We start from the raw sequence: 13,444 nt of genomic DNA, 5'->3' as shown, positions 1-13,444 counted from the left end.
CCGGGCCCGGGCCCGTCGCCCTCCCTGTGGGTAGGGGGAGGCTGCCCCTGGCGAGGCCTGGGCCTGCCTGAGGGGGAGGCTGGGGCGGTTTGGGCGCTCGCTGTCTCGCCGGCCGAGGATCGAGCTGGGAGTCAGTAACGATTTTTTTTATTTTTTTTTTCTCCCCCGGTATTGTAGGGCAGGATGGCTTCGGTTGAAAGGGAGGCACTGTCCCAAGATGAACTCCGGAAAAGGCTCTACCAGACTTTTAAGAACCGAGGGGTCCTGGACACACTTAAGGTGTGTTTTATTTTCAGCAGGTGCTTGCTACGCATGATCTGCTGTGCTGCTTAACCTTGAAAGCAGTGAAAGTTCACGCCGAATACACGTGTTCCCGTGCTCCCCAGCTGTATTATTTTTGCCACAGCTTACTTCGTATTCAGCTTTTATTTTTCAGAAACGAGTTCTTCCTAAACAGAAGTGGGGTTTATTGTGGATGTAGTCTCAGAGTCTTTTTCAGGAAGGTTGAAGGCCTGTATTGGGTCTTTGAAAATTCCCATGCTTGAGAAAAAAGTCAAGCAGGGAAGAGAGGAATAAATGATAATACAGGGTTGGAAAGGAACTCTTAGGTCAGAGTCAATTTGTTACTTATTGTAAGTAAACATGCTATGGGAATTCCTCTGAAATATTCCAGATCTGTTTGAAAACTATTTGAGCTGTTTTCTCCTCTGCTCATTAAGGAGAATGTTTTAGAGTACAGTTGTGTTCAGGAGTGAAACTTTGTTCTGATTCGTAGCCTGGGTTTATTTATGGTTGCTCTGGCCTTTTTTTCTTGTGCTAAAAGTATCCTTCAGTTTAAGTAGCTCTTGCTTCTCTTGATGAATTTATAAGCAGCAGTCACCTTTTCTTCAGCATTCTGTTCTACAGCGCTAAGCAAGTCAAGGTGCAGTAGTCTCATTGCTGGTTATCTCAGTAGTCCTCTGCATCGCTTCCAAGTCTTTCCCCTTTTTTTAAAGAAAGTCGATCATGATTGTTGTGAGTTTTCCAGACAAAGTTTAGAAAGGTATTCATTCTTCCGTATTGTTATGGGGAAAGCCTGTGGAAGGCTGCACATACCTCTTTTTGAGGCATGTTACATTTCTAGTGCTGATCATTGATTAATACATCCACATCTTGCTTTGCTTTTTCCAAACGCTAAATCTCTTGTGTTATAGCAGAAATTCATATCAGGCCGGTCAATGGCCAATGGTCAAATGTTGTATTTCATGCAGTTTCTGTTTTGCTAGTCTTTAAACATCATCTCATTGCATTTTTTTATGGCATCTTTTTATACTTCTAGACGCATCTTTATGTCACCAGCAAATGTTTTTAGCTCCTGCTTTTTCTGTCAAATTCATTGTGGTTAAAAAAAAATAATCAAGATCTGTATTTTAAGAATACCGCTGATAAGCTTATGGACAAGAATTCCCTGTTCAGAGCAGCTCGTTTCTCTCTTAGTGATTGCCATACCAAGCTTGCAGTGCTTGAACCATTTCTTGTCTGGTTTGACTTAGCACGCCTCCTGACAGACTATTAGTTATTTAAGTTCATTTTCCTGCTTCTCTTTTCCTTGTCTAGAAGACTGTACATCGTATTAAAGATTTTGTAGCTTTTCTGAGCTGAAGAATTGATAGAGTTGGGTTTTTAATGGATTCCTGCAAGCACTCTTGTATCTTCTAATGAGAATACTCTCAACTTTGTCAGGGTCTTATCTGACTGTCACTGCTGCTAAGAGGCAGGGTGGATCTGGAGCTACAGGTATGTGGAATGGCCAACATGTAACAACCCATGTCTGCCTTCCTTTCCTGTAGTAGGGTCAGGGATTTAGCCCCGTGTTTTCCACCTGCACTTTGTTGTGAGACATATAAGAGGTTGTTGGTCTTGGCTGTTTTTGAGGCAACCTCATCTCTGGCAAAGTTGGTTGAAACTGGACAAGTTCAGAAATTAATAAGCAAAACCATTTTTTCAGTTGTCTTAATTTCCCTCTATTGTCTAACTTCTGTAGAAAGCTGAGCTAAAATACAAGGCTGGTCTGATGATCTAGCTGTGTTAAGTTTTGGTAAGCATTTGGTATTTCATCCCATTTTTGGTAACACAGTATTTCTTTAATCAACTTCGTCACTGTTGCATGCCTGCTGTTGAAAGGTTAAAACACTATTTTTGTTGTGATCTTTTAGTATGCTATAAACAGTTCGTATAATTATGTAATGAAAATTATTATTTCTTCCTTTTACAGGAGGGAGACTTTCTGATTTTAGGTTACTTTTTCTCTGTTGTAACTCATAGAATGCAAATAAATAATTAAAAAATGCAATTTGATTATTATTAGTGCCCGTAGGCTTTTTTGATTACTATCTTTTTGCTTCCCTACAAAATAATTTATATTAAAAACGTTGAATTTCCTGTTTATTTTCCCATCTGCTTTTGCGATTGCATCGGCAGCTTCTTGATATGAGACTCAGAAGAGGACTAGTGAGTTTTCAGAGTACACCTGAAATTAAGGCCACATCAGGCAGGCTTTATTTAAGCCAGAGAGAAGGAGTACAGGAAAGCAGTGATCTAAAAGTGAAGCTGGAGGTACTTGACTGGAGTTTATGTGAGTTCTTGACTGAGAACAATACTTCTTTTCAATCCTACATGTGATACATCTTGATGGCAAGTCAAAGATCACTGTAGCCACCATTAGAGTGTTTTGAAGAAAGGCACGGTGTCCCAAGCACTCTTCTAAATTTTGCCAAAGCTAGTCTGCCCATTTCTGTTATGTAAGTTGTAATATGAAGTGTACAAGTAAAATGAGACTCCCTGTGAATTTTGAAAAATAAAACCTGTCATTGAATAACATTTAAGCTGAGATATAACATCTTTTCTGTATCAGACACAGCTCCGAAACCAGCTAATCCATGAACTAATGCACCCAATTTTAAGTGGAGAACTTCAGCCGCAGGCTGTTGCAAATGATGACAGTTCACTTTTGATCACAGCTTCTAACAGTTTGGTGGCAGATCATCTACAGAGATGTGGCTATGAGTATTCACTTTCTGTTTTCTTCCCAGAAAGTGGATTAGAGAAGAAGAAGGTAAGTTCAGTAACTCACCTCTTCTAAGACTTCTGGGAGCTTTGCTTTCTGGGGGGATGCTATATTCCAACAGAATTGAAAAAATCCCCTTTTGTGATAGTGACATACAAATGCAAATACGGCTTCTGATCATCTCCATAAAAGACTTATAATATTCAAGGCTATTTGCTTGAATACTTCAAACTGGCAACCAGCTAATGATGCTGTTCTGGGAAGACGTAGCACAAGCCTCTTAAACCTCGTACTTCCTTCACCCATAGCCGCAGTCTGGGATGGTCATTTGTGAGGCTGCGTGGCAGACCACGTGGGGAACTGATCCTGATTAAAGCCATTTGGTTCCCTGAAAGTGTTGTTCATGGTCAGTTTAAGCTGTTCTGACTACAAGCTGTAGCTGAAAAGGGCAGTCCTTGCCCCCTCTCTTTGTTTCTCCTCTGTGAGTGTGTGATAGGGTGAAGTTGTTTCTAACTGAAAATTAATTTTTTGGCTTGGTGAGTAGTTAGTTGTCATTTGGATTAATGAGCTCATCTGATTTGTATGATAAATCAAGAAAAGAGGCAAAGAAAGTAGCAAGGGCATTTATCCAGGTTGGGGAGGGAAGAAAACTCTCTTTTTCACAGCTTCAGTTGGTCATGAAACTGCATGCTGGCTGCCATATGTCTTAGGTAATGGAGATAAGTAAGCGTAGTACTAGAACAGGCCTCTGAAAATGGTTTTACAAGGCAATAAACAGATCTTTCTCGAATGGAAAACATTCTACAACTGTAAAATAGTGCCTGTTACTCATCTGAAGTGTTTTTAAAGTAGTTAACCTTTTCTAACTTACCTCTTTTTTTTTTTTTTTTTTTTTCCCCCCCCAAAGCTGTGGACTATGCAAGATCTTCTTCAATTAATGAGGATCAATCCAAAATCCAGTCTTTACAAATCACTGGTAAAGTTACTTTGATTTTGAAAACAAGTTTAAATTACAGTTGTAATGAAATAGACTGGCTAAAACATCTTTTATTTCTTACAGACTTCAGGAACTCGGAAAGAAAATAAAGGTACAAGATGCTTATACATGATGCAGATAAGGATAACTGTCAGCTTCATTTTTATTAAGATGCAAGCAATAGAAATTCAGACTTCTTGAGTGTATGTTGGTATGGAATAATATGGATTCAGTAAGATTTTGAAATTTGCAGTAGATCAGGATGATGAATGTTATGTTTCAGGATTATCCAACTCCTATTTGTGGTGTGGATTAAGTGTTAACATTCACCTACAAAATAAATGACTTGAATATTAGAAATATGAAAAAAATCTGTAATCAGGTATTAAATGTAATGCTGTTTTGAAGCTTTTCATGCTAACTTTGGCAAGCTCAGATTTTGGTTTGTGTTTATAATGGACCGTATTAGCTTGCATAATGTACTTCAAAATATAGTTAAAGTTTTAATTGACTTTTCATTGCTTTATATAAGAAATAATTCTTATGTCTGCATGATGAAACCTAGCTATATTATATAGCCTAAAGGACTTTGATCTTCAGAAACCCCTATTGCCTAATGACCTTGTAATTACAGTAGTCATAATCTGCTCTCAAATGACCTTGGAAATCAAAGAGACAAAGAGAAAGGGATGAAAGGAAAAGTTGCAAAAGGACAGCTTTTGCGGAATGAGATGGACTGGAATAGGCTTATAATAAAAATCTTAATAGTTTACTAGTATTGATTTTTACTTAAATACTTAGTTCTTCCTTTAAATCGAATAGGTTTTCTTGTACAGTGAAAACGACGTCTTTAGATACAGGCTCAAAAATTCAGTTTTGGCATGAAGTCAGAACTAACTAGTATATTGGATCTTTGTAGGTTTTCTCACACAGATTTTAATCGGACTTACAGAGCATCATCTAAGTAAGGAAACTCATGACACAGAAACTCAGACAACCTCAGTGCCTCTTTACAGAGAATCTCTTGGTAAGTGCAACCTCTGCAAGCAAGTCTCCCCAAATATTTTCATATTGGTATGGATTAGTAAAGTGTATGAATGTTACTCATTCATCGCTTACTCAAATGCAGCCTGAAGTAATAATAAGTAAAGGTCATACCTATCATGAGTATGTTGGTTTTCTAACCCTTCTTAAAATAACAGGACTTTTGCTTTGTGATTTTTTTTTTTTTATATTTATTTTTTAATCACTCAGATGTTTTCTTAGGCATTTAGCTAAGAGCTGTAACATCTTAGATGGACTACAAATGTTATATGCTGAAATATGTCCTGGAAAACATAATTGTAAATGCGTGCCTTCTATTTCTGTGATAGTGTTTCAGTGAAAGTTAGGCATAGACTGGGACTTCTTGAATTATAATATGCATGCTATTAGTAATACAAACCCCCTAAAAGTTGCATGCAGAAGAAAATTCTTGTCTGTCCATGCTGAAGAGGATGAATGACTATGTAATACCACAAATAGGGCCTAAGCAGCCATGTGCCTCCTCCTAGGTGTATGTTATGTGGCCCAGAGCTGATAAATGGCATTTCTGTGCTGCCTCTGCTTTTGTACCACACAGGTCCTTCCGTGACAGTGCTGCTTAGGTAAACTAAGGAACTTCTTACAGAGAGATGGGTTCCTCCAGGAACATTGTTAGGATAACTGTGGTGACTGTTTTTCAATTATGATGGATATGTTGCTCTTTTTATAGCTGAGAAGCTTCAGCTGATCGATGAACAGTTTGCAGACTTTTATCCCCAGCATCAGAAATACGAATCGTTAGAAGTAAAACTTCATGAATATAGAAAAGAAATAGAGAAGCAGCTTCAAGCAGAAATGTGTCAAAAGGTACAAGTCTGGTCATTGAATTTGAGGGAGACATTTGCTAATTTTGACTTTGCATGTTACAAACTTTTAATTCTTAAGGTAAATTGAAAGAAAAGATCTAATAATGAGTTACAACAAACACAAAAGGCTAATTTAATCCAATATCAATTGTTAATTCGATGATACAGCAGGTGTATATTTTCTGTTCCCCCTTTTTATTAAATGTGCACAGAATGTTAAGCTTCCTATTCTGATGGTAATTTGTAACACAACTTTTTCTTATTTTGATTGTCTTAATTTGGTAAATTTTATTTGCTCTTTGATTATATTGTTTTATGGAGAAATGTTTATTATGCTTAGTCGTACTATTCATTTTCCTTCCCAATTAAGATTTTGAAGCTTGAATTTCAGTGTAATGCATAGCAACTGAGAGGTGTGAATTGCTGCTGTGTAGCTTGACAGATAGTTGAGTTAATTTTTAATACTGATGAGAATTTGCGTAATATTTCAAAATATTACACAGAAACAGACAATATTTTGAATGATTTCTGAGGGTTTCTTTTCTTCCTATAATTGAAGACAGCTCTTTGAGAGACTTTTCCTTCATTTTGGGAATAAAATTGGGATTTTTTTTGTCACATAATCCGTCAATAATCCTTATGCCTGAAAAATGGCGCAGAGACAATATATTGCAGTTCATTTAAATAAGTTTTTTTTTTCCCCATAAGTTTCTGTCAAGTTGAGCAGTTTATTTGGATAGAAAAAATTAATTTAACTGTAGTTCATTTAAATATGTTTTTTCCATGAATTTCTGTCAAGGTCAATAGTTTATTTGGATATAAAAATGATCTGATAATCGGTTAGAATTGTTAAGACACACTTTTAAAGGCAGTCATCTGCCTATAAAACGTTGGAGGAAATCAGTTCAGTCATATTTATTCAGCTAGACAGGTAGGAAGATGGAGAGTTAAAACTGCCAATGGGTTTTACCTTCATTTTTCATTTAGTCTTCGTTCCCCAACAGGCACTGTCTCTTTAGTATGTAGAACATGCTAATTTGTGTGTTGTTAAGTCTGTCTCAGTTTAAGCAAAGCAGTTGCAACAAAGGAAATTGGAATCTTGACCAGATATAAATCACTTCTAAATTCAAATAACTTTACATGGATTCCTTAGCAATGTGGCATGAATTATTGTAAGGCATTTCTAATCCAGTTTATGTATGTACAAGTGATGCTGTACTGTCTCACAGTTTCTTTAATTTTTCACAAAATTTATGCCCACAGACGTGAATTCCTACTGTGCTTTTCCCTCTCTCTAGCCTCCTTGTTTTCTCCAGTCTCACAATTTTTCTATCCTCTTTTTATTCTTTTGCTCATTTTTTCTTACATTTTTTTTTTCTTGTATGCTTGCTTTCCGTTTTCTTCCAAATTTTTAGTATAATTCTTTCTAACCCTGTTTGTTCTTGCATATATTGCACTTCACACATTGTATGGAGGCATGTGCCCTACAATTCTTCTGTGCAGTTGCAAGATGCATACTTTCCTGTTCGTAAGCATTTACTTTTTTTTCAGTTGTGCTAAGAAGTCTGTGAGTCAGGACCTGTGTTTCTGTAACCCTCTTTATGTGGAGTTACATGTTCTGCTTTTTTTTTTTTTTACATGTTCAGCACTTTTTTTGTGTCCAGATGAATTTCTGTTGTTCCTGAGTGATTCAGGATGGGTCTGCTTCTGCCATTTCTTGCATCACCAGTCAAAAGTGATTCTCTGGGAAAGAGGCAAGAATAGAGACAGTGTCAGAGGAGGAATTCAGGACTGTGGCCATTCCTTAATTGCGAGCAGACTGTTGCTCCTGTAGTGTGTTTTTCTTCATATGCCTCTGTTTTGCTCTTGTCTAAAGCTATTAGTTTTGTATAAGATCTGCTTTGGGATGCCAGATAAACGCATGAAAACTATGCGAGACATGTAAATACTGTGTGCTGCTAAGATACCTTTATCACAGTAATATTTCATCGAACTATCATGTATTTCCTACCAGGAATTTCTAAGTGAAATTTAGAATTGTCTGAGGAGGGATTGTCTTTGTCGATTTGAAGGTGGCCCTACTTAACGCTCTCTTCCTCCTGTATGTAAAAGCTAGAACATTTTAAAGAAGTTGAAATAGCAAAGATTAAAATGGAGGAGAAGGTGCAGACCCAGAAAGAAATTGCTGAGCTACGTCATGAGTTAGAGAGGACACATCAAGCAAAGTCTGAAGCCTTGATTTCTCGTGAAAAGAATGCTATTGAGAGGCTTCAAAAACAACAAGAGGTAAAGTTCCGAATATTTTTTTTTTCTTAATCTAGTACAAAGTGATTCAGCAAGTTGATTAAACTGTTCTTTTATCTTTGGGGGATTTACCTACAGATATTACTTGGCTTATTAACAAATACTTTGAATTTACTTTTGTTCTTATGAATAGGGGAACACTTTTAGCAACCACAAGAATGAGTATGGGTAAATATCTAAGAGCTGACTGGAAAATGAACTGTTCTGCAAACTAGGATTGAAGGATTTAAACGTAATAAATACTTTTTAATCTGTTTTAAAATCTTTGCTGAACTCAGATAATTGAGATTTTTTTTTTTAACAGGAAGTTGATATGACTTTTCACTTTTCTGTTTCCAGAACATAGTTTTTAGTTATAGTATAAATTCCTTCAATTGCAAATGCAATATATAGTCTGTATGGTACGGATATGCCATTTCTGTATGTCTTTACATGTTGAATATTATTAATAGCCATTGCCTTTACTATAAATTAACATCTTGCTTCGTTTCTTTGAATACTTTTTTTGTTGATGAATTAATCCTTTGGGCTGTTAACTCCTAGTGTTTTGCCATAGTAGTAACAGTTACTGCAGCACATAGTAATTTATATACAGTTCTAGATTGCTTCTCCCAATCTCTATTACCTTTCAGTTTTTGCAATAATAGTTTGCTTGGTGTTCTGTTGCCTGTTTGCCTAGCCACCCCTCTGCTGTCTGCAGTAGACCTTCTTATCTAAATAATTTAGTTATCCACAGATGCTAACCACCTTTCTGGTCTGGTGGGGTTTTTTTGTTTTGTTTTGGGTTTTGTTGTTGGTGGTGGTTTTTTCCCCTCCCTGAGACCACATGATGTTGGTTAAAAAATACAGGTCTCTACTATGGACCTCCTTCCAATCTGAAAATTAAACATTTTATCACTACTCTACGTTATGTCATTCAAAGCTTACAAGAAAACCATCTATTTTATGCTATCAATTTTCTTCTGTGGGCAAGGAATTAATTCAGTAATTAAAAAAAAAAGAAAAAAAAAAAAAAGGATGGCTAGATCAGCATATCTGTCAAGCATTATGTATGGATGTTTGGTTGCTCATGTCAGCTCCCGCACTCACTGAAAAGTATATGCTTCGTTTACCTGGGGACTTATTTAACAGAGGCCAGCAGCTCTACTGAGCTGAAGTATATTTGCATTAAAGGTAGGAGGCCATTTAACGCTTTACTAAGATAACTTTATGCCCAGGAAGTATGGCTGACAAACCGCTCTGTTTTTTTTGCGCTGGGAACAGCAGCTAAGTCTTTCAGCACCATCAAGTGCACATGATTTGCAAACTTGATATGAGCACCCATGGGGCAAAATAATAATTTTTTTTCTTCTTAGGCACTTATTATTTCTTTGGAGAGAAATAATGCCTTGTGTGCTTAAGAATGAGAAAAGCTATATTTTATTAATAAGAAGATATGTGACTTTTGGTATTAGCAAGTTCATCACTTGGAGGATAACCTTTAAAATCTGTTTGATTTCTGTAAGTTAAACTGAAAAACTGAAAGACTGCTAGTTGACTCAGTTTCAGTTTTAAATCACGTTTGATGAGGGGCTTTTGACATTTGTTTTTTCAATTTCATTTTTTCAATTTTGTTTTTGCAAAGAACCTACAAAACTTGTTTATTAAAAAATTCAGATGTTTGTGTTTATTCTGTAAGTGTTTTAAAACAATTTTTGCTTTTACATAAGTTTTAATCAGTGCCATTTATTAAAAGTGAAGTGTTTACAAGTAGCCATCTGAACCATTTTTACTGAGAACAGAAGAAGAAGGAGTATAAAAAAGTAATTCTGTATATTATTTCAAATTATGACTATATGAATAGTATTTATGTGGAGTAAGACCAATTACTGAAGAAGATCCTTGGAAAGTTTGAACATGTTACATAATAGATGCTGTATAAAGTGTGAAGTAAAGCTAGAAATAATATTCTGTGATTCAGATAGAAGCAAAGGAAGTCTACGCTCAGAGACAAAGTCTACTGAAAGATATTGAAGTCATAAGGACCAGAGAGGCGGAACTGAAGCAAAGAATTGAGGCATTTGAAGTGTAAGTTGCTGAAGGGCATATGCAATGCTAAATGATGTTGTTTGTCCTGCTTCTGGAAAGCAGGTTGCAAGTTGTTGCTGCTGTTGAAATAGATTCTATATCCCATAAGCTGTTTTGTATTTTGAGCAGTATTGTGTACTGTCTATACTAGCAGAGATACCCCATCCAAAAATCAGTATGGGGTTTTTTGCATTGTTCCTTATCCAACCAAAACAGTGCAGTATCGCTTTGGAGGCAAGGAACAAGACGTTTGCTTTGAAGTGCTTAAATTCAAAAAAGAAAACCAAAACCAAACAACACAGTATGTAATCCTAACACTCATAAGGCATGTGTATGATATTTTGCTTCTTTAGTCCTGTTTTGTGTTGTGTTTGTTTTTTTTTTTTTAACTTGTTCCTAGTAAGATCAATTTTCTTTGGTTAAATAAAAAAAAAAATAACTAAACCATTTTTGGCCAGGTTCTCAATACTAATTAATGTCATTACTTTGACATCTGCTTTTTATAGCAGAATGAGTATCTCGCTAACAAAAACATGTTGGTTTGTTTTTTTTTTAACAAGCCAGCAGAGGGTGCTGATAGAGTACCATGCCCAGCACTGTCTCCTCTGAAGGCTTTCTGGTGTGGGAAGATGAGCTAGGGCTAACCTGGGATAGCTGCATGATTGATTGGTACTGGATTTTAAGTAGGGCAAATTTAGTTTGTGTCACATCTTCTTGTTCTTAATGAATTACAATGACAGATTCTGATCATAATTTTAAATTGCTACATTGTTTCAAGTAAACACGTTACCCTTTGATGTCTCTAGATGTTATTTAAAAAAAAACCCAACAAACCTAAAGTTTTGGCTTTTGTCTGTATACTTATGGATATTTCAGCACTCAGAAACTTCAGGAAGAGAAAAATAAAGCTGTTGATGATGCACTTCGACGTCGGGAGCTTGCTGTAAAGAACATAGAGGAGACGTATGACCAAAAGCTTAAGACGGAACTCTTAAAGTAAATTTTTCTTTTGTCTCTAATAGGACACACACTACTTCTTATGAAAACAGAATAATAAATTCTATAAGATTTCTTTTGAAAAGTATAACAAAGCAAGGACTTTAAAAATGTGCACGCATGTTTTTGTTTTAATCCGCTTGAATTCTTTACATTACTGCTTGGCTCTTTGCTGGTGAGACAAATTGTTCTGTCATGTTCAGAAAAAGCTTGCTATTGAAAGTAATTATCTTTAGATTATAGATTATATTATTGCAGTTTTAATTCTGTGTTGTTATCTGGGAAAGAGATGTGACATTAAATTGTATGTTTAGATAGGAGGATGTGAAGCAGTATTAGTGACTTCCTTTGACCACAATTAAAAGAACTGAGCATTTTATGAACGTAGAAGGGGCATGGATGGGAAATTGGCATTAAGGAGATGTTATAGGTTCCTTGCAAAAAGGGTGAGAGGCACACTAACCCATTGAACAGAGAGATTGGGTCTTACCTTAACCCCTCCCCATTTTTGTAGAGGGATTCTCTGTTATAGATCACCCTCTCTTACTGACTACCATCCGCTTGAGCATGGTTTCAAAACAATTTGCTTAGAAATGCTCTTTGAAAATGAAAAACATCATCTGTGACTGCTTTTGAGGTGTTGCAGTGGGTATATCCTAACTTTGCCATTGTACTTTCTTGGAGTGCTTTGGTCACTTGAAGGGTTACTTGATGCTTCAGTGCAGGCAGGTGCTCTCATGTGTGTTTGATGGCATGAACCGGTCTTCCAGTTAGGCAGTTAAACCAAATGACTGATGTATTGTGACTTCTTATCGCAAGCCGGTGAACAATGAGTATTACCTGTGTTAATACGTCTTTATTTAAATTACAAAGGAAAGATGTAAAGAGTACGTTTTGATAAGAATGATGCCTCAGCCAAAACTGAGTAGATGTGAAGGGTTTTTCAAAGAACAGTTAAATGCAACTAATTGACCCAACTTAGTATCTTATTTTACATAGTGCATAACACCTAGTTGCAAATAATGCTTGTAAAGGGCTTCTGGTTTATGAGGAGAAGCAAATTATTTTAAGGATGAACTGCTGCTTAGCTTATTTTATCAGCATACAAAGTATTTTAGACATGTTGAAAATGCTTAGACAGGTAAAATCCATGTCCTTTTGTCCCGAATCCTTGATGAAAAGTAGCAAAGAGCTACTATTTATTGTATAGAAATAATGATACTTGTTAGAAAAGGAATCCTTTTTTATTTCGACAGTAAACATTAAGTGCCATAATTGGGAGAAGGATCTGAGTGGTCTGGACCATTTGCAAAAATGCAGGAGGATGGATATGGCAATATCTGAAAATAACACCTTCATCCGTGATCTGGATGTTAACACAGGGCATCTTCAACAACTTTGAACAGGAGGTTTAATTAAGGGGAATGGCTTCCACAACAAATGGCAGAGTTTCAGTTCAGACAAACTTCGATAAACTTGGGGATCATGTCAACATAAATCTTAGGAATTTTAACAAGGAGAATTGCAAAGCTCTATGCTCAGGGCAGAATATCCCTATAAAGTAGCATAAATGGGGAAAAGGAATTGACCGAATAGCTGTATTTCTAAAGAGGACATGGGAGTTACGGCGAATGCCAGGTTGACTGTGAGCCAGCAGCACGCTCTGGCAAACAGCATGTTAGTGGCAACCATGGCCAACAGACCGAGGGAAGTTACTATCCCCTTCAGGTACTGGTGGAGGCTGTGCTAGGAATACCATGCCCAGGTTTGGACTCCTCAGTTCAAGGAAGTCCTGAAGAAACTGGAGAGGGCCTAGTAAAGGTCTGTCAAGATAGTTAGGGGACTACCAGACATGACCTCTGAGTTCATATGGCAGGGGCCATAACCTGTGGCTTGGGAGGTTCAGCTTGGGCATGGGGAAAATAAAAAATTACTGGGAGGGTAGTGCAGCATTGGCACAGGTCATGCAGGGAGGTGGTGGAGTATACATCCTTTGAGGTTTCAGGAGTTGACTAAAAAGAGCCACAGCTGACCTAATCTAGAGCTGGCAGTAGTCTTGCTTTTTGAGCAGGGTGTTGAACAAGGTGATTGGCAGGGCGCTTTCCAACCGTTCCAGTGGCTCTGCAGTAACTAGTTTTGTCAATACATAATTGTGTGGTTGTAGTT

At 36.8% G+C, this 13,444-nt stretch overlaps 1 protein-coding gene across 3 annotated transcripts in view; it reads left to right on the top strand.

Moving 5' to 3' along the window:
* The first annotated feature begins 6 nt into the window (after positions 1-6).
* OFD1 (OFD1 centriole and centriolar satellite protein) overlaps positions 7-13,444 on the top strand; it is a 32,791-nt gene continuing 19,353 nt past the window's right edge. For 2 of the 3 annotated variants that reach the window (XM_035901722.1, XM_035901721.1), the window contains exons 1-9: positions 117-279; positions 2,894-3,094; positions 3,954-4,022; positions 4,107-4,134; positions 4,942-5,049; positions 5,776-5,912; positions 8,024-8,197; positions 10,176-10,282; positions 11,159-11,278. In XM_035901722.1, the coding sequence (XP_035757615.1) occupies positions 184-279; positions 2,894-3,094; positions 3,954-4,022; positions 4,107-4,134; positions 4,942-5,049; positions 5,776-5,912; positions 8,024-8,197; positions 10,176-10,282; positions 11,159-11,278 (1,040 nt within the window). In that variant the 5' untranslated portion in view covers positions 117-183. Of the gene's footprint in view, positions 27-116; positions 280-2,893; positions 3,095-3,953; positions 4,023-4,106; positions 4,135-4,941; positions 5,050-5,775; positions 5,913-8,023; positions 8,198-10,175; positions 10,283-11,158; positions 11,279-13,444 lie in introns of those variants that run through there. The other variant, XM_009646332.2, reaches the window with a different exon arrangement.

This window comes from Egretta garzetta, unplaced genomic scaffold (genome assembly GCF_000687185.1).
Source record: "Egretta garzetta isolate BGI_Z169 unplaced genomic scaffold, ASM68718v1 scaffold49, whole genome shotgun sequence".
Lineage (NCBI taxonomy): Eukaryota > Metazoa > Chordata > Aves > Pelecaniformes > Ardeidae > Egretta > Egretta garzetta.
This window is presented reverse-complemented; position numbering and strand designations above follow the sequence as displayed.